At 54.2% G+C, this 19,109-nt stretch overlaps 2 protein-coding genes and 1 pseudogene across 7 annotated transcripts; 2 read left to right on the top strand and 1 right to left on the bottom strand.

The window, feature by feature from the left end:
• The first annotated feature begins 602 nt into the window (after positions 1–602).
• On the top strand, positions 603–11,513 carry TBC1D10B (TBC1 domain family member 10B). Of its 2 annotated transcripts, XM_082428403.1 has the most exons (9): positions 605–1,822; positions 4,783–4,882; positions 5,188–5,295; positions 5,395–5,501; positions 8,732–8,846; positions 8,973–9,038; positions 9,258–9,447; positions 9,775–9,929; positions 10,018–11,513. In XM_082428403.1, the coding sequence occupies exons 1-9, from the start codon at positions 879–881 to the stop codon at positions 10,615–10,617; spliced, it is 2,385 nt and encodes a 794-aa protein (XP_082284529.1). In that variant the 5' UTR covers positions 605–878; the 3' UTR covers positions 10,618–11,513. The 2 variants fall into 2 exon arrangements, with proteins under 2 accessions (XP_082284530.1, XP_082284529.1); XM_082428404.1 differs by lacking the exons at positions 4,783–4,882; positions 5,188–5,295; positions 5,395–5,501 and having other exon boundaries at positions 603–1,822.
• Positions 11,502–13,120, bottom strand: LOC309646084 (annotated as a pseudogene). The gene is made up of 3 exons (XR_014268645.1): positions 13,103–13,120; positions 12,620–12,814; positions 11,502–12,290 (listed from the first exon to the last, which is right to left on the bottom strand). The product of XR_014268645.1 is annotated as an uncharacterized misc_RNA (transcript).
• Positions 13,121–13,206: 86 nt separating this feature from the next.
• CD2BP2 (CD2 cytoplasmic tail binding protein 2) lies at positions 13,207–17,746 on the top strand. 4 transcript variants are annotated; one of them, XM_082428426.1, is made up of 7 exons: positions 13,207–13,347; positions 13,882–13,985; positions 14,212–14,344; positions 14,472–14,629; positions 14,714–15,149; positions 15,231–15,337; positions 17,311–17,746. In XM_082428426.1, the coding sequence occupies exons 2-7, from the start codon at positions 13,908–13,910 to the stop codon at positions 17,380–17,382; spliced, it is 984 nt and encodes a 327-aa protein (XP_082284552.1). In that variant the 5' UTR covers positions 13,207–13,347; positions 13,882–13,907; the 3' UTR covers positions 17,383–17,746. The 4 variants fall into 4 exon arrangements, with proteins under 4 accessions (XP_082284552.1, XP_082284549.1, XP_082284551.1 ...); XM_082428423.1 differs by having other exon boundaries at positions 13,208–13,347; positions 15,425–17,746; XM_082428425.1 differs by lacking the exon at positions 13,207–13,347 and adding an exon at positions 13,354–13,531 and having other exon boundaries at positions 15,425–17,746.
• The last annotated feature ends 1,363 nt before the right edge of the window (positions 17,747–19,109 follow it).

Genomic DNA, 19,109 nt, shown 5'->3' with positions numbered 1-19,109 from the left:
ATTCATTGGCTGACGAGGCAAATTAATCGCAAATTTGACCCTCCCCTCCCAGCTGTCATTTCTTCCTGACCTTCTTGGGAGACCCAAAGAATCCCTCAGCTCCTATTGACTGCGGATGCTGTCTGTCACCGCCCAAATAGACATCACTGTCTGTCAATTTGACCTCCGCCTACTCCCCTTTTCATTGACTCCCTTTTAACCATTCCTATTAGGCAGGCCCGCCTCTTCTCGCACAGCACCCGCCTCCTTCCACAGTTTTTCACTCTTCAGCCATCTTTATTGGCCAGGACGTTCATCTTCCCGCTTTTCTATTAGTTACTCCCTTCGTTCCGCCTCCTCCTGCCTTCACTCGCCCTCTCATTGGTTTTATAACCTCCGCCTTCTCTGTTTCTTCTTCCCAAATTACCCACCCCCTTCCCACCTCCAGCCCCACCCACACTTCCAACGATTGGCAGAAACCCAGTTCTCTCTCTCCTATTATTCGTCCAAGCCCTCTGACGAGGCGGGAGAAAAAAGGAGCGCGATGGGGCCGCCCGCGCGCAGGCGTGAAGCGCCGAAACGCTGGCCGCTTGGCCAGCACCGGGGCTTGTGCGCAGGCGCGAGGTGGGCCGCTCGCCCGAAGCGGGAGGGAGGGGGCGGCGGCGAGAGTGCGAAAGGGGGGGAGAGGGAGCGAGCGAGACCCCGGCGCCTGGCGCCCCGGGACCCGTGCCCTGGCTCCGCGCGCCGGGTGGCCGCCCGCGCGCCAGCAACGACCCCGGCGCGCGCCGGGCCGCGCCCTTCGCCCTTTCCCCTTCCTCGGCGGGCGGTGGGGAGCGGCCTGAGGGGCGGCGCCTTTTGCGGCCGCCGCGGCGGGGGGATGTGAGGGGCGGCCCGCGGTCATGGAGACGGGCCCGGCGCCCCTGGTGGCCCCGCCGCGCCGTCATGGCGCCCCCGCGGCCCCGTCGCCGCCGCCCCGCGGCTCCCGGGCCGGGCCCGTCGTGGTGGTAGCTCCGGGGCCGCCAGTGACCACGGCCACTTCGGCCCCGGTCACCCTGGTGGCCCCCGGGGAGGCGCGGCCCGCATGGGTACCGGGTCCAACCCAGACCTCGGACTCGGCCCTGGCCCCCGCCCCGACAGTCACCGGCAGCACGGAGGTGGGGCTGACCCTGGAGGCCTCACCCGAAGCCCTGAGGGCGCAAGTCTCCGACCCAGAGCCCTTGGTGCCCGAGGCTGTGGCAGGAGCCGAGAGGTCCATGGCTCTGGCCCCAGGGGCAGACTCTCCGAAGACGGAGGAGGCCAGAACCTCACCCGATCCTGGGCCAGGTACCCTCACCGGGACCCGCACCAGGACCCCTTCAAGAACGGCTCCTGGGGCCCTGACCGCCAAACCCCCGCTTGCCCCCAAGCCAGGAACCACAGTGGCCTCAGGAGTGACTGCACGGGTTGCAGCAGTGACAGCAGGACAGGTGACAAGTGGACATGGAGCTGCAGCATCAGCATCAACAGGACAGGCTCCAGAGGACCCCTCAGGGCCTGGCACAGGCCCTTCAGGGACGTGTGAGGCTCTGGCAGCTGTCGTGACGGTGACCCCAGCTCCGGAGCCTGCTGAAAACTCTCAGGACCTAGGCTCCACGTCCAGCCTGGGACCTGGCATCTCTGGGCCTCGAGGGCAGGCCCCAGACACTCTGAGCTACTTGGACTCCGTGAGCCTCATGTCTGGGACCTTAGAGTCCTTGGCGGATGATGTGAGCTCCATGGGCTCAGACTCGGAGATAAATGGGCTGGCCCTGCGCAAGACGGACAAGTACGGCTTCCTTGGTGGCAGCCAGTATTCGGGCAGCCTGTGAGTACCCAGTGGACACCCAGCGGGCCTGCTTCAGGGAAGTAGAGGTTGCAGGGTGGGGGGATGATACACCTTGCCCACACTCTCGCTGCCCATCCTCCTCTGAGGATCCACGGGGTGATTAGTGGGAATGGCATGCTTAACAATCCTTATCATGCCTAGAGCTTCCTGAGGTTTCTGTGGCACCAGCGTGTTAGGGTTTGAGACCAGGTGTCGGGAGTTCTGGGTTTGAGCCTAAGCCTTGCCTTTGGTGTGTGTGTGCCCTTGAGTTAGTGCCTTCCACATTTGAGTTAGTGCCTCACTTTCCTCCTCTGTGACGTGAAAGGTTGAATGAGATGATACCTCAGGTTGTCCCAGCTCCTTGATGGGAAACTCCAGCTACAGGTCAGGTATTCTGGAGGGTTGGCTGGACAGGGGTTCTAGCAGAGATCTTTGGTTCCTTAGAGAGAAAGTCTGGAGGGATGCAGGCACCTCCCTTCCCCCATAGCCCTAAGGTCTGATGGGGTGGTGAGGTGGGGAAGTCTGTTTGATGGAGGAGAGACTCTGAAGGTAGGGCCCCTGTGTGAAACAGAAGAGCAGTCTTGTGTTTTCACTGAAGGAAAGGGGGTGGAGGAGGCCTCTTCCCCATTTCCTCATCTCCCCAGCCGGGCTTACTCTTTCCTAGTTCCCTCCAGGGGCCTGAGTCACTTCTGAGGTGAGGATGTGATTGCTTCTGACTTCTTCCTTCCTTCTCTTTGGATCATTGTTCCTGTACCCCTTTAACCTGCTGGTCAGTTCAGTTTACAGCATTGCCTGAGAACCCCTAGTGCCAGGCCCTGTGCTGGGTACTAAGGATAAAATAATCATTTCAAGGTGCTCATCATCTAGAGGGAGAGACAAATACTTAAACAGTTGGTTTCAATATAATATGTTAGGTTTAGCCTGGAGATCATCACAAGGTTTTGTGAGCAGCTAGGGAAGGGATCTTTTGCCCAGTCTGGGAATTCAGCTGGACTGATCTGAATCGTGAAGAATGAGTAGGATTTAGTCATGGCTGTGCGTGTTGGGGTGAGGGGGACCTGCCTGGTGTTGGGGGAAGCCCTGTGGGAGGGATTATAATCCAACAAAAAAATCAGAAAACCTTTGAGTACCAACATTCTCGGTCCTGTGTGGGGAGGGCAACTGAAGTTTGACCCCGGTGCTTTCCCATGCATGAGGGATGCATTGCTGTACCTAATTTATAGATGAAGAAACAGGATTAGAGCAGTTGAGTGAATTGCCCCACTCAAATAATTTGGATCTGTGTGACCAATGGCACTCTCCTCAATACTCTGCTGCCCTGAGGAACTTGGATTGAATTGGATTTTAGTGAGCCCCTCTTGTGTACCAGGCACCGTGCTGGGTGCTAATTCTCTGCTTTTAATTTTGTCCCTCTAAAATCCGTCTTCCATGCTGGCAGAATCTACTTCTGAGGCAAGGCTGACTGTGGCACACGTTACCTTAAAAGCTGTTAGCAGCTCCGCACTGTCCACAGGATAAAGTCCAAGCGCTTTAGCCTGCACACAGGCTCCTTATGATCTGGCTCTGCCAGCCTCTCTGGTCTTCTTTTCCACTGCCTTCTCACCATGCACTGCGTGCTGTGGTCCTGTTGAAGTGATTGTAGTCTTTCTCCCTTCATACTCAGGCTGTACCATCAGCCAGGAATGCCCTTCTCCCGGTCTTTCCCTGCCATGTTCTACTCAGTCCTTCATGGATTACCTCAGATGTCCCTTCCTCCAGGAAACCTTCCTTGATATCCATTAACCCTCCTCCAATTAGGTGCCTCTTCTGTGCATCTTTGTCATTGCATTTCCCTCACATATTGCAGTTATCTCCCCTGCTAGCTTGTGACCTTTTGAGGGCAGGAAAGTTATCTTACTCTTCCTGGCCTTTAGTAGAGTTTGGAATTGCCTTATGATAGAGATTAATGAGAAATCACCTTTTAGTGTAAGGAGCTTCTGGGACAAAAGAAACTAACATTAAACCTCCCATTTAACAGTTCTTTATATACAGTTTCTCAATAGTCCTCTCATAACTTTGTGATGTAGGTGGTGGCATTCCTTTTTACATTTATAAGGAAGAGACTTAGGTCATCACTTGCCAAGACTCCCCAACTTCTAAGGGACAACTGGGCTTTGAGCTCAGGTCTATCTGGAAACCCAAGCTCTTTCTTCCATTCCACTCACCTGGTACTGGCTCCTACAACTAACTGTTTCAAGACTGATGGGGTATCGTGAGTGCGAAGCTCTGACAGAACAGTGAGCAAACAGTGCAAGGAGAGCTTCATTTGCTTGGGAACGTGGGGTGATTTCAGGGAGGAGGAGGTAGCGGAAATTGCAGATGGTGCAAGGGATCTTGAGTCTGGTAGAAGGAAACTCAGACAGTTGCTTCTAAGGGGACAGGGAAGTATGTTTGTTATGTATTTTATTTTATGGATAATAATTGCTGTTACTTACTGAGTCGCTGCTATGTGTTATCTCATATAACCTCTTAGGTAGATACTGTTTTTCTCTCCATCTTACACATGAGGAGATTGAGGCTTAGAGAGTGACTTGCCCAAGGCCACACAGTGAATAGGTGGCAAACCTAGAACTTGGATCCAGGTCTAATGCAAAGTGTAGCTTTTCAATATTCCGTGCTCTCTCCCCAAACTTGTATGTGTCTGAAATGGGATTTGAACACAGCCTCTGTGTAGCGATCCAACATGAGAATGTGATCTCTGTTCAGAGATTCCAAGGAAATTCCATTTAGTGTAGTGAACTAGGACCTTGGATGGCCAGAATGACCAGACGTCCTAATGTTTGGTATTGGTAGCTCACAAAATGCTTTTATGGTCTGATCTCTCATTTTTGAGCTTGGGGAGGTGGCTTGCCTCAGTTCCCCCAGTAATCTAGATTTTATACTACTGCTACTGACCTCTTCCATACTCCCCATATCCTCAGAGAGAGCTCCATTCCTGTGGATGTGGCTCGGCAGCGGGAGCTCAAATGGTTGGAGATGTTCAGTCACTGGGATAAGTGGCTGTCACGGCGTTTCCAGAAGGTTTGAGAAGGCTGTGGTGGGCAGGGCAATGGACATGGTGGGGGTGGGGAGGACAGGGTGGGCCCCTGTGCTCTGGGGAAGCCCAGGAACCTGATAGTATCTGCTCTCCGGACCATGTTGGGGGTAGGTGGTACTTGGGCCTGGGGGGAGGAGTAGCTTTAAAGATAGAAGGCCAGGCGGGGTCCAGTGGAGTGAAGCCTATGGGATGTGGGGCAAGTGTCCCAGGGAGCCCGAGGACTGCTGGGGAAAGCTTGGAGGCTGTGCCTGCCACTGAAGCTGTTCCCCTGCCTGCCATTCTGCCTTAGGTGAAACTGCGCTGCCGGAAGGGGATCCCATCCTCCCTCAGAGCCAAGGCCTGGCAGTACTTGTCCAATAGCAAGGAACTCCTGGAGCAGAACCCGGGCAAGTTTGAGGTGCGCACAGCTCCAGGGTGTGGGGACGTGTGACAGTCTGTGTGAAGGGTATCATCAGTTCCCCCAGATCCTGAGATAATCTCAGCTGTCCCACTGCAGGAGCTGGAACGGGCTCCTGGGGACCCTAAGTGGCTGGATGTGATTGAGAAGGACCTGCACCGTCAGTTCCCTTTCCATGAGATGTTTGCTGCTCGAGGCGGGCATGGGTAAGGCGACCTGACTACGTGAGTCAGTGGTGGATACAGGGCTGGGTTGAAAGCAGTTCTTGCCTTCCAGAACTTCTACAGCAGTGGTCCTTAATGGATCGAGTGTCTAGCCATGTTGAAGGAAGTCTCCTGGGAGGGAGACTCTGACTCAGGGTGATGGGGGTGGGGTGGGGTGGGGTGCTGGTGAGGGGAAGGGGAGGCACATCAAGGGCTCATTGAAGAGGTTGCATTTGAACTAGATTTTAAAGGATAGATGGGAGCAGAGCAAGGGGCAGGTTTTTCCTGGCTTGGGGGTTATGTAAGCTGTGTCTGGGCAGTGGGGTTGGGTAGAGCTGAGGCTGGAAAAGCAATTAAGGGCCCTTAAATGCTGTGCCCAGGCCTTTCGATCTTTGTTCTGTTTGCCCGGCTTCCTCACGAAGGCTATATATCGCTTCCTAGTGGTGTGCGATGTTTTTAGGTGGTTCTCAGCTCCTTGTGGGAGCATGTTGATGGACATTTTTTTAACAGTAAGTTCATCCTTTCATCAAATATTTGTCAAGCGCCTGCTATCTGCCAGGTACTGTTTTAGCTACAGATGACAGCTGCCCCCTCAGGGCTTATATTTTAGTAAGGGTAGGCAATAAATAAAATAAAGAATGAAAGTATGTTGTATGTACAATGGTGGTAAATAGAAGAGTTTAAAGCAAGAAAGGGGAAAAGAGAATGTGAGCCAAGATGGGGTTACAAGTGACCTGATCTGACTTGTGTTTTAAAAAGATCATTCTGGGACTTCCCTGGCTGACCAGTGGTTAAGACTGTGCTTCCACTGCAGGGGGCATGGGTTTGATCCCTGGTCGGGGAACTAAGATCCCACATGCTGTGCAGTGCGGCTGGAAAAAAAAAAAAAGGATCATTTCTGGCTGCTGTGCTGACAATAGACTATAGGAGACAAGGCCAGAAGCAGAGAGACCAGGTAGACTATTTCCATAATCCAGGAAAGAGATGATGATAGATAGACCAGGATGGTAGCCGTGAAACTGGATATATTTTGAAGGTAAAGCCAAAAGAATTTGCCAGTGGATTAGATGTGGAGAGTGTGTGTGTGTGTGTGTGTGTGTGTGTGTGTGTGTGAGAGAGAGAGAGAGAGAGTAATTAAGGAAGACTCTTAAGGTTTTTGGTCTTAGAAAGAAACTAGAATGAATGGAGTTGCAATATACTGATATGGATGGGGAAAACTGGGGGGAAAATAGGCTTGAAGGGTATATCAGGAGCTCATTTTTGGAATGTGAAGTTTGAAATACTCACTGGATATCCAGATGGAGATGCCAAGTAAGCTGGATGTACAATGGACACAACATCCAGGGAGAGGTTTAAACTGGAGACAGATTGGAAATTGAGAGTTGTCAGGCTCTAGATGGGACCAGATCTCACCCATGGGACTAGATGAGGTCATCAAGGCAGCAAGTGTAGATACGAAAGGAAGCTGTTCAAAGATTGAGCCCTGCAGCTCCAACATTTCAAGAATGGGAAGATGAGAAAGAACCTGTAAAGGAGCCTGGAAGAAGCTGGTGAGGTATAAGGAAAACCAGGAGAGTGTGATTCCTGGAAGCAAAGTGAAGAGGGGTTTCGGGATCAGCTGTATGAAATGCTGCTGACGGGTCAAGTAAAGTGAAGTCTGCAAATCAACCTCTGGATTTAGCAATGTGGAGGTCATTGGTGACCTTGATAAAAGCAGTTTTGTGTGGAGCAGTGGGCTAAAGCCTGACTGGAGGATGGGAGGAAAGAAATTGAAGATAGCAAGTCCGTACTCTAGGTGGGTTTGGCTGAATAGGTAGGAAAGAAACGGTGTGGTATTCAGAGGGGAAGGTTGGGTAGAGAGAGGTATTTGTTTGTTTGTTTTTTGGCCATGCCCTGTGGCATGTGGGGTCTTATTTCCCTGACTAGGGCTCGAACCCGCACCCCCTGCAGTGGAAGCATGGAGTCTTAACCATTGGGCCGCCAGGGAAGTCACAAGAGGTGTTTTTTTTTTTTAAGCTAGAAGAAATGACATGTTGGTATGCCAGCCTCTGTAGTTAGAGAAAAATGGATGACGCACAAACAATGGGAAGGTTGCTGGAGGGATGGCCTGTGTAGGCGAGAGGGGATGGGACCCAGTGCCCAAGTGGAAAGGCTGTGGTTGGCCAGGATCACAGATAGTTCACCCATAGCAACGGGGGAGAAGGCAGGGGCACAGAAGCAGGCAGGTGGGTGAATGTAGCATGGGAGCTTAGGGAAGTTACATGTTTATTTTAATACATATTAGATGAAATAACTAGTATATCAAACCTGTCATTTCATGGACGTTATTACAAAGTGGAGAAAAAATAATAGTGGGGTGGTGTGCAGATAAAGCACAAATGAAGGTCACACTTCAGTGACTGAATTTTGAGAAACACTACTGTAAGCAGTGGTCAAGAGTGTGTGACTGGAGGCAGGGAGAGGATCCTGGGAGGTTATTACATCGTCCTGGTTAAGAGATGAAGGTCTGAGCTGCTCAGTGGCTGTGGCGGCGGAGAGAGGGAATAGACGTGAATGAAATTCAGAAGGTAGTGTTGATACGACTTGATGATTAGCTGTGGGGAGTGATGGAAGGCTCGCTGTTTTCTGATGTGGGGCTGAGGGGATGGGATTCCCACACACAGCGATGGGGCACCCTCAGGGGAGAGGAACAGATCTAGGGCAGAGAGTTTATTCTTTGGATGCAGAGACAAGAGAAAGGTCTGAGGCACAGCTGGCTTCCCAAGCCTACACCGAGAACCAGGGCTCTGCCCCGGGGGAACTGATGAAATCCAGTCAGACAGATAAGGCAGGGCCTGCCCTGGGAGAGCGCCTGCTCTGGGGCAGTAAAAGCATTCAGACAGTGCCAGAGGAGGGCTGATGCTATTGAAAAGCTTCCTGAAGAAGATGACCTTGAAGGTTTACGGGATGGGGGCAGACAGCACAGCCCGTGTGGGGACATAGGTGGGGAGCACGTGGGTGTGCAGGCAAGGGCGGAAGCCTAGAGCCTGGAACAAAGCTTAGGTTACGGTCTGAGTCTTTGGCTTAAGCTTGATAGGCAGGATTAGGAAGGTGGATAGAGGTGTGTGGTGGTAAAGCTCTGGGGTTGATCTGCTACGGGATATAGGGGGGCTCTGGGGGGGATGCGGGTTAGTTTGGGGGCGAGAGCTCCCAACTCCTGTGACTTTCCTCATGGTCTTTCCCCATACCCACAGGCAACAGGACCTGTATCGAATCCTGAAGGCCTACACTATCTACCGGCCTGACGAGGGCTACTGCCAGGCCCAGGCCCCCGTGGCCGCAGTGCTGCTCATGCACATGCCTGCTGAGGTCAGCAGACGCTGGGCCTGGTTGGGGAGGGGCTGGGAGGATCTTGGCCTGCAGTGGTGATGGGGGAGCTCCCTCCTCCCTGTTTCTCAGGCCCCATCACTCCCTCCTTGTTCTTGCCCTTCTCAGCAAGCCTTTTGGTGCCTGGTGCAGATCTGCGACAAGTACCTCCCCGGTTACTATAGTGCAGGGCTGGTGAGTGTCTGGAGGCTGGGTGCAACTGGGGCTGTGACTTTTCCCCAAGACTGCAGGGTGGTCCTTGTCCTGCCCCACGCTGTACCATTCTGTCCCTCTGTTCTGGGCCTCTCCCACTGAGGTGAGGATCCCACTTTGTGGATGGGTACTGACTACCAGGGCCGGTTCTACCCCAAGGGTCCACAGCAGGCCTCTTCTCATGGTTTGTCCCACTTCCAGGAGGCCATTCAACTGGATGGAGAAATCTTTTTTGCGCTGTTGCGCCGGGCCTCCCCACTGGCACATCGGCACCTGCGACGGCAGCGCATTGACCCCGTGCTGTACATGACAGAATGGTTCATGTGCATCTTTGCCCGCACCCTTCCCTGGGCTTCAGTGCTACGTGTCTGGGATATGTTCTTCTGTGAAGGTACTTCTGTAGCCATTCAGGCTATGACGGGGCTGCGGTTTCCATGGTGGCTGCCAGAGGGTGGCCTGCTGACAGAGGCTTCACTGGAAGCTGTCTTGGGGGCTGGAGAAACTGAGGCCTGATCTTGTTGGCTCTGCCACCAGCCCACAGCTTGCTTTACCTCCCAGGAACCTAAAACCCATGGCAGCTTGTTTCCCTTCTTGGGGCCTCAGTTTCCTCATCTGTAAGGTTGGCAGTAGACAGGGATGGGGGCTGTGAGTTCCTCCTAAATGGGACAGGCTGAGATCCCGGGCTGATCATCCAGCCTCTCTTCCTTGGACCCTGCAGGCGTCAAGATCATCTTCCGGGTGGCCCTGGTGCTGCTGCGGCACACGCTGGGCTCTGTGGAGAAGCTGCGCTCCTGCCAAGGCATGTATGAAACCATGGAGCAGCTGCGCAATCTGCCCCAGCAGTGCATGCAGGAGGACTTCCTGGTGCATGAGGTAGGTCCTAGCCTTAGCATAACTCACACCTGCTTTGGCCCATCCCCACCCCCAACCTTATTCCGGTACCCATTTCTTCTCCATCTAGGTGACCAACCTCCCAGTGACAGAAGCACTGATTGAGCGAGAGAACTCAGCCCAGCTCAAGAAGTGGCGGGAAACCCGGGGCGAGCTGCAGTATCGGCCCTCACGGAGACTACACGGTTCCCGGGCGATCCATGAGGAGCGTCGGCGGCAGCAGCCACCCCTGGGCCCCTCCTCCAGCCTCCTCAGCCTCCCTGGCCTCAAGAGCCGAGGCTCCCGGGCAGCTGGAGGGGCCCCCTCTCCACCCCCTCCTGTCCGCAGGGCCAGTGCTGGGCCTGCCCCAGGGCCTCTGGTCACCGCTGAGGGACTGCATCCATCCCTTCCTTCGCCTACTGGCAACAGCACCCCACTGGCTCCCAGCAAGGAGGCCCGGAGGCAGGAGAAGGAGCGGCAGAAGCAGGAGAAGGAGCGGGAGAAGCAGGAGAAGGAGCGGCAGAAGCAGGAGAAGGAGCGGCAGAAGCAGGAGAAGGAGCGGCAGAAGCAGGAGAAGAAGGCTCAGGGCAGGAAGCTCTCGCTGCGTCGGAAGGCAGATGGACCCCCCGCCCCCCAGGATGGCGGGGACAGGCCCTCAGCATCAGAGGCCCGGCAGGATGCTTACTTCTGACCTCTGCCCTGGGGCTGGACTGCAGGGCCCCTCTTTTTCCCTCAGCCGAGAGCAGGCCTTGGCCTGGGGTGCTGCTCCCAGCCCCCTTGGCAGGCTGTCCCTCTTTCTGAGGAAAGTGGCTTGATTCCCCATCTCCTTGCCAGCTGCTGATTCCTACATGGCCAGGACAGCCAGAGTACGTGGGACAGCTGCATTTCCCTGGGGCAGCAGTGAACAAGTCTGGAGCCCTCGCCTCCAGTTAGGCCCAGCTGGGGTCTCTGTCTCTCCTGCCCTGATTCCCTCTGGGATCCCTTCCCAGGTGCTGTCCTGATTGGCCTTTTGTCACCACAGGGGTGACTTTTGGCGATGGGAGTCAGCGGTTTTCAGATTCTTACACTCCAGTCACTCCCCTTACCCATGAAGTGGAGCTGGGTTCCTATTCCCTTCTTCAGTCCTGCCTGTCTCCCCCCACTTCCTGGCGGGGGGCCCAGGCTCTTCGTGTTCTCCTTCTGGACATCTCCGTGTTGTAATTATGTACGGAGGACCTGGTTGGCCCAGGGTGGGGGTGTTCACTCTCTTCTGTCGTTTGGTTTTCCTCCACCGCGTTCTTGCACGCTGGTTTATTTAAGGGGACATGCACTGGAGCAGGAAGTGTCCCCCACTTCCCCACCACCACCCTCCTTGCTCTCCTTCCTCTTCACCTACCTTTCTCTGTATTCTCAGGCCTCCCCTGCTTTGTCTCACCAGGGCTCCCACCTTTCACCTTGTTCCCTTCTAACCCTCCAGCCCCTACCTGGGTAAGGGGACTTCCCTTGAGCTCCAGGGGGTGGAACCCAATGTTTACATTTTCTTCTGTCTCTGCCCCCACCCTGTGCGGCGCTTTGAGGAACCGGAAAAGAACCTGCTGTTGTACCTGGGCCTGTCTCCTGCATTGTTATTTGATGAAGGGGGTTAGAATAAGGACAAGGAAGGAGGGAGGGAGTGATGGAGCTAGTCAGGATCTGGGTGTCTCTTGAAGCAATCGGCTGGTCTCCTGGTCTCGGCAGGTAGGTACCTTTTGGCCTTTGGTCTATTAGTCACTCATCAACACAGTGGTTGAGCTCCCGCTCCACCTCTGCCTGGGATCCACTGCCCCCGTTGCACTGGCCTCCTGGAGCCGTCTGTGTGCCCGCCGCCTGCAGCACCCCGATCTCCTTCCCAAAGTGCTCGTGCAACTCCTGCAAGCTGGAGAGGGTACTGCCCTCTCTGTACTGTGGGGAGCCCCAGTCCTCTAGGGGTGAGCTGGTCTCTTGTCCAGCTGCTTGGCACAGCTCCTGGTGCTGGGCCTCCAGGGGGCGTAGCAGCACAGCCAGGCTCCCAGCTTCTGGTTTTCTGCTGCCAGCTTGTAGGCCTGCCCCCCTTCTACCCCTGGGGTCAGGATGGTAAAGGCGTAGGGTTCTGTGGCCCCAAGGCGTGGCTCCACCTGGCAGTTCTCTAACAGGATGAGGCTCAGGGGTGTGTGGGTCAGCCTGGTGTTCCAGGTAGAAGAGGAGGTTTCCCCGGAGGATGAACCAGCGGTGCTGGTAGCTGGTATTTCTGGCCCCCTTCTTCAGCAGGATGCCTTCCCGGTCCGGAGCCTGTGTTCTGTACGCACGGAAAAAACTGAGCGCGGACTTGTGGTGCAGTTTCACGGTAGTCCAATCTGGGAGGAAACCCTAGGGGCAGGAGAAAGGAGGGGTGGTCCATCTGGTTATCCTAGGGACCCCAGCTGCCCCCAGTGCCCTCCTCTGGCTCCAGTAGGCTCTTTCTGGGCACAGCCTTGGCCTACTGGGATTCAGACTGAGTATCCTCAAGAGGTAGAGGTCTTGTACCCTGAGCACTGGGACCTACTCCCACTTCCCAACCCCAGCTCTGCCCCTTGGGACAGATTACAAAACCTGGGCAGGGGCTGCTGGGCTGGGGTCCTGTTTGAGGGGGGGGGGACACGGGTATCCACTACTGCCCTTTTCCAGGCCTACCTGAGATGAGGGCACAAGGAACTTACGGCCTCGGTACTGGGCACAGGTGCCACTGCCACCTCTCCTATTATGGCTCTTCCCACCTCAGAAACCAGGAAATTGCCCAGGGGGTAGGCGTGGGGTAAATGACTTCCCCTGGGTCCTAAAAGGAGCTGGGTTGGGCAAGTGCCCCAGGAGAACCGAGCATCCCTTCTGGGACAAGAGCAAGGCCGCACCTCGAACTAGGAGAGGGCGGACAACGGGACGCTGAGAGTAGGAAGGCAGGATCTCTAATGAGATGATGAAAGGCGCAGAGCCAGCCCTGGAGAAAAGGAGACTCAACCGGGGAAAGGGAAACAAGGGCAGGGACCCAGCGGCCCTGCTGGGACTTTGCCCCTCCAACGTGACTCTGGGCGCCCCTTTAGGTAAAGCGCGCTCCGCTTTCTCCCCAGAGCCTCTACTGCTGTAGGAGGGAATCGAGACCACTTCCGGCCATCCCTCTCGTCCGATCAGGGTCTAGGCGTTCATACGTCCCCTCTGCTCGCCATCGTCGCCCCACACGGCTCACGTCACTTCTGGGAGGGGGTGTCTTTCCCCGCTCAGCGCATACTTCCGCCCGCTCCTTCAGTTAGTCGTCTAACACGAGTGAAGCCACTTCCGGCCTTCCCTGGCGCCTTCCGCAGTTCTCTTCCGGGTGGTGGCGGGTGGGTGCCCCGGATGTAGACCTGGCGAAAACCTGTCTCCCGGTATTCCCCCGCCTTTCCTGGGTCTTTAGGTGAGCGCGCGCCGGCGGGATTGCTGGAGTCCTCGTGGCTCTGCCGCCTCTCTGATTTGTACACAGCCCAGGACAGTTGGGGGTCACCCCACGGAGTTGGGAGTTCGGCGCAGGGAGGAGCGGGGCTGCCAGGGTGCCAGGTCCTGGGTTCGCCGGGGCCCCGCGGGCTACGAGGAAGCTGGAGGTGGTTGAGCGGGTATCTGCTCGCGGAGCAACGTCGCGCCCAGGACTGCGGGGGCCGGGAATGGTGGTGGTCACGCGGGGGAGCCCGTCTCAAGGGTGGGGGTGCCCGTGGGGAGCTCCTCCGCGCGTCCACCTCTCCATCCCCGCTCCAGCAGCTCTTTCGGATGCCAGACCAAGTCCTGGGGGCCTCTTGGGTGCCATCTGCCCTTTTGGCCCCTGATTCTGTGCTCCCTCCCCTCGCAAACTGGATCCAGTACCGACCAAGGGAAAGATTTGTTGTGCGGGAGACTCTCTCGCGGTGAGTATTCTCCTCACCCAGTTCCTTTAATCTGCACCTTTTCCTCGGCTCAGCTTGAGAAAGGCCCCTCTGTCCAGTCATGCCAAAGAGGAAAGTGACCTTCCAAGGCGTGGGAGATGAGGATGATGAGGATGAAATCAGTGTCCCCAAGAAAAAGGTGAGGGGGCCAGATTCTTGCGTTCTGGGGAGGAGTGAGGGGAGGAAAAAAAGCTAGAAGCCAGGAGAGAAATCTGGAGGGACAAAGAAAAGGTGGAAAGGGCTAGCTTTTCTATGTGCTCTGAGAAATGGATTTGCAGGATTTTCAGTTTGAGTCTAGATCCTAGAGTATTTTGAGTAATAGCCAGTAACCTGCATCTCTCTCGATTTCTGACTCCTGCCCACAGTTGGTGGACCCTGTGGCTGGGGCAGGAGGTCCTGGGAGCCGCTTCAAAGGCAAACACTCTTTGGACAGCGATGAGGAGGATGATGACGAAGGGTCCAGCAAATATGACATCTTGGCCTCAGAGGATGTAGAAGGTGAGCTATAGCCAAGAGTTGACTTTCTGCTGGAGGAACAAATAGGGGCTTCTGAGGTCACAGAGCACAGGAGGCTCCTGTCTCTTTTTTGCATTCCTAGCATGGGACACCTGTGTCTTTGGTGCAGGTCAGGAAGCAGCCACACTCCCCAGTGAGGGAGGTGTGCGGATCACACCCTTCAACCTGCAGGAAGAGATGGAGGAAGGCCACTTTGATGCTGATGGCAACTATTTCCTGAACCGGGAAGCTCAGATCCGAGACAGCTGGCTGGACAACATTGACTGGGTGAGGTCCAGAGGCTGGCATGGCTGGGCCTGGGCCTTGCTGGCAGTTTGTCAGAAATAAAACCCTCCCATTTTCACATTGCAGGTAAAGATCAGGGAGCGGCCGCCTAATCAGCGGCCGCCGTCAGACTCAGAGGAGGAGGACAGCTTGGGCCAGACACCAATGAGCGCCCAAGCCCTCCTGGAGGGCCTTCTGGAGCTGATGTTGCCAAGAGAGACAGTGGCTGGGGCACTGAGGCGTCTGGGAGCCCGAGGAGGAGGCAAAGGGGGCAGCAAGGGGCCTGCGCGGCCCAGTTCCCCCCAGCGCCTGGACCGGCTCTCCGGGTTGGCTGACCAGATGGTGGCTCGGGGCAACCTCGGAGTGTATCAGGAGACAAGGGAACGATTGGCCATGCGGCTGAAGGGGTTGGGGTGCCAGACCCAGGGACCCCGTGACCCCACAGCCCCACCCTCCCTGGACATGTTTGCTGAGGAAGTGGCAGAGGGGGAGCTGGAGACCCCAACCCCTGCCCAGAGAGGAGGTAAGATTGAAGGGCAGAGGAGGGGTGTTGTGGGCAGGGGCAGGCCCCTTGAGGCCCAGATGGCTCTGCCTGTCATTTTAGAAACAGAGTCGCCTGGAGATGGTCTGGCCGATGTGATGTGGGAATATAAGTGGGAGAACACAGGGGATGCTGAGCTGTATGGGCCCTTCTCCAGCACCCAGATGCAGGTAAGCTCCTTTCTTCTTCACTTTGCCTCTTCTTTCCCTCCCCCCACCCCATTAGTTCTCCCCGAGCTCTGCCCTCTCTTCTTGCAGACCTGGGTGAATGAAGGCTATTTCCCGGACGGTGTTTATTGCCGGAAGCTGGACGCCCCTGGCGGACAGTTCTACAACTCCAAACGGATTGATTTTGATCTCTACACCTGAGCCTACTGAGGGCCGAGTTTGGTGGCCTCTTCTTTCCTGGATTCTGTGGAGGAGGCCCCGGCTGCCTTAGGCAGTGAGGATATTGGGGGCCACTTTTCAGTCAACTTCCTTTTCCCAATAAAAGCCTTTAGTTGTATATTAGGACCTTGGCTGGGCTGATGGCCAGAAGCCGGGGACCTTTTCCAGACCCCTTTGGACTTGCTTTGGCCCTTGAGTGTTTCCTCTCCTGAAGTTCCTCCTTGGGAGTTTGTCTCTGGTCCCTTGAACCACCTCACCTTTGTTTACCAGTCCTCGGGGCAGAGCTGGGCCTGTCAGGTGTCCTGTGGTCTCCCAACCTGGATTTTGTTCACCATCTAAAAATTTCTCCACTCACATGCCGTTCTCCAGAATCCTCTGGCGGTTCTTGTTTTGCTGTTCTTAGGTCTTTGGCTTTTAGGACCTAAGATGCTCTGCCTTTCAGCCAGTGCAGGACAGAGCCCCAGAAGTGGAGACTTTAGGCCTGGAAAGGCTGGGACATCTGTTGGGAGTGAGCAGGAAAGCTGATACTCACTGGCTCCCCACTGCCTCAGACTTCTTAGAAGTGGATAGAAACGGCCTCTTAGGTAAAGTCTAGACTCAATGTTGGCACTTGAAGGACCTTTCAAGGCCACCTGGGCCAGTCATGCTTTGTACAGGCACAGAGATGGGCAGTGTCTCACTGGAGGTTACACAGCGCGTCAGAGGGCGGGCCCAGACCCAGTGGGCTCCCTTCGAAGACCTTTCTTGGCACCAGGCCTTTTCTGTCTGGCCTTGGAAGCCCTGTAGCTTACATTTCCTGGGCCCCAACAATGTGTCTGACACTGGTTAGTGCCTTGAGGGAACTGAGAGAACTGGACTGGTCCCCTCCCAGGAATTCAGAGTCAGGGGGAGGGATTGGGAGGAAGACTTATACGCATAACTGTATAGTCTGAACCAAACACCTCCCACCTCCCACTGGTGCTGCCTCATGCCTCTCCTCACTCACACCGGTTAGCTCTCCACCTTGGCTCTCTGTTGGAGTTTTATGGGGAGCTGTAACATCACTCCGCAGAGTTTCTGAATGAATTGATCTAGGTACTGGCCTGGTGTTTGGGGCTTTAAAAAGCTCCCAGGTGTTTCCCATGTGCAGCCAGGTGGAAAACCACTGGGCCTGACTCCAGGACTGAGGTTACACCTGGGGAAAGGGGCCATTTCGTGGACCCTGCTGTGGTGGAGCTGAGCGTGGGTGTGGCCGGGGCTCTGGTGGAGTCTGTTAGCTATGGGAGAGTCAAGCACCAGAGCCATGGGGGCAGATGGGAGGGTGGAAGGAGTCAGGCTTGGAACCAGGGAAGGCTGCAGGGGCAACGTGGGGATACCTGATGCTCTAGTGAGGCACCCAACTTGTATAATAATTAACTACTACCATAATTAGGCCCATTCTAGTGCCAGCCCAGACCTGGATTTCATTGACTTCAAGACGCCTTCAGTTGTAAGATGTCTTACTTTATGTGTCAGTTAGAAAAGCCTGCACATTGCAGTTGTAAGATGTCATTGATTCAGAGCTGCCTCCTGATTTCAGAAATGTTCCAAGTGAAAAACAGATGTCTTAGGACCAGTGAAATACAGTGTTCACGTTTATATCCCCAGTGACCGACTCATGGGAAGTACTTAGTGTTTGGTGAATAGATGGAAGCCGTGGGGGGCAGTTCCCCTGGATGTCCCACAGGCACCCTGGGGTCCACAATCCAAAGCTGACCTCACCTTCCCCACCCGTACAGCCTCCTGTGTTCACCTCCCTGAAGACACCATGTGTAGGCAGAATGAGGGCCCCCAGAGATGGCCACTTGTGAATATATGACTATATGGCAAAAGGGACCTTGAAATGTGATTATGTTAATGACTGAGATGGGGGGATTATTCTGGATTATTGAGGTGGGCCCAGTGTAACCACAAGGGTCCTATTACATGAAAGGGACTGAGGCGGGTCAAAGTGAGAGGGGGATGAAGATGTTATACCCACGGCTGGGTTTGAAGATGGAAGAAGGGGCCATGTACCGAGGAATGCAGCAGCCTATAGAAGCTGGAAAAGGCAAGAAAACGGGTTCTTCCCAGAGTCTCCACAAAGAAATGCAGCCCCACTGTGGGTTTTAGCCCAGTGAAAACCATTTTGGACTTTTGACCTCTTCTAGAACTAATAAAATCATGTTGTTTTAAGTTGTTAAGTTTGGGGTCATTTGTTATAGCCTTAATAGGAAACTAACACTCCATCCAGCTGAATGCGTCTCCTTCATGAGCATCAGTAAATTCTCCCTTTGCCATGTCCCTATTTCAAGCCCCTGTCAACACTTAACTCCCTTGCCTTTAAAAAAAGCAAACTGTGTATATATTTATGTGTGTGTACATATATAATTTTTATATAAGCTTTGTATATCTTAGAATAATTTTGTAGATGAACAGAAAATTTACAAATATAGTACAGAGAGTTCACCCAGCTTCCCCTATTGTTAACATCTTTCAGTAGTACATTTGTTACAACCAATGAACCAATGACCTTGCTATTTTTAAACAGCTTTATTGAGATAGAATCCACCCATTTAAAGTACCATTGTTTTTACATTCACAGGGTTGTGCAACCATTGCTACAATCTCATTTTAGAACATTTTTCTCTAAAAGAAACCCCACCCGTCAGCAGTTCCTCCCTATTCCTCTCCACCCCCCCTCACCCTTCAGGCCCTGCCAACCTCTAATCTACTTCCTGTCCCTGTAGATTTGCCTATTCTGGACATTTCCTACAATGGAATCATACCATACGTGGTCTTCTGTGTTTTCTGTGTCTGCTTCTTCTACTTAGCATGTTTTCAAGATTCATCCATGTAATGTGTAACAGTACTTTATTCTTTTTTATTGTTGGCTAACATTCCATTTTATGGATGGATTACCGTTCACTAAACCTCACACTTTATATTTTACTAGCTTTTCCCTAATGCCTCTCTTCTGTTTCAGTGTCCCGGTCTGGGACACTGCAGGACATTTAGCTGTCATGTCTCCTTAGCTTCCTCTGTTCCGTCTGGTCCTCAGACTTGTTTTCACTGACCTTGACCAGTTTGAGGAGTGCTGGTTAGGTATTTTGTCAAATTCCTAAAGTTTGGGCTTGTCTGGTATTACCCCCATGATTAGATTTGGGTTATGGGTTTGGGGGAGGAAGACCACAGAAGTGAAGTCCCTTGCCTTTCACTGAAACTTTTTTTTTTTTAATAGGCATCACTTTTTAAAAAAAAATTTATCTTTGGCTGTGTTGGGTCTTCGTTGCTGCGTGCAGGCTTTCTATAGTTGCGGCGAGCGGGGGTCCTCTTCGTTGCGGTGCACGGGCTTCTCATTGCAATGGCTTCTCCTGTGGCTGAGCACGGGCTCTAGGCACGTGGGCTTCAGTAGTTGTGGTGTGCAGGCTCAGTAGTTGTGGCGCACGGGCTTAGTTGCTCCGCGGCATGTGGGATCTTCCCGGACCAGGGCTCGAACCCGTGTCCCCTGCATTGGCAGGTGGGTTCTTAACCACTGTGCCACCAGGGAAGCCCCTCA

This window comes from Balaenoptera physalus (assembly GCF_965194825.1).
Source record: "Balaenoptera physalus genome assembly, chromosome: 16".
Classification (NCBI taxonomy): domain Eukaryota; kingdom Metazoa; phylum Chordata; class Mammalia; order Artiodactyla; family Balaenopteridae; genus Balaenoptera; species Balaenoptera physalus.
This window is presented reverse-complemented; position numbering and strand designations above follow the sequence as displayed.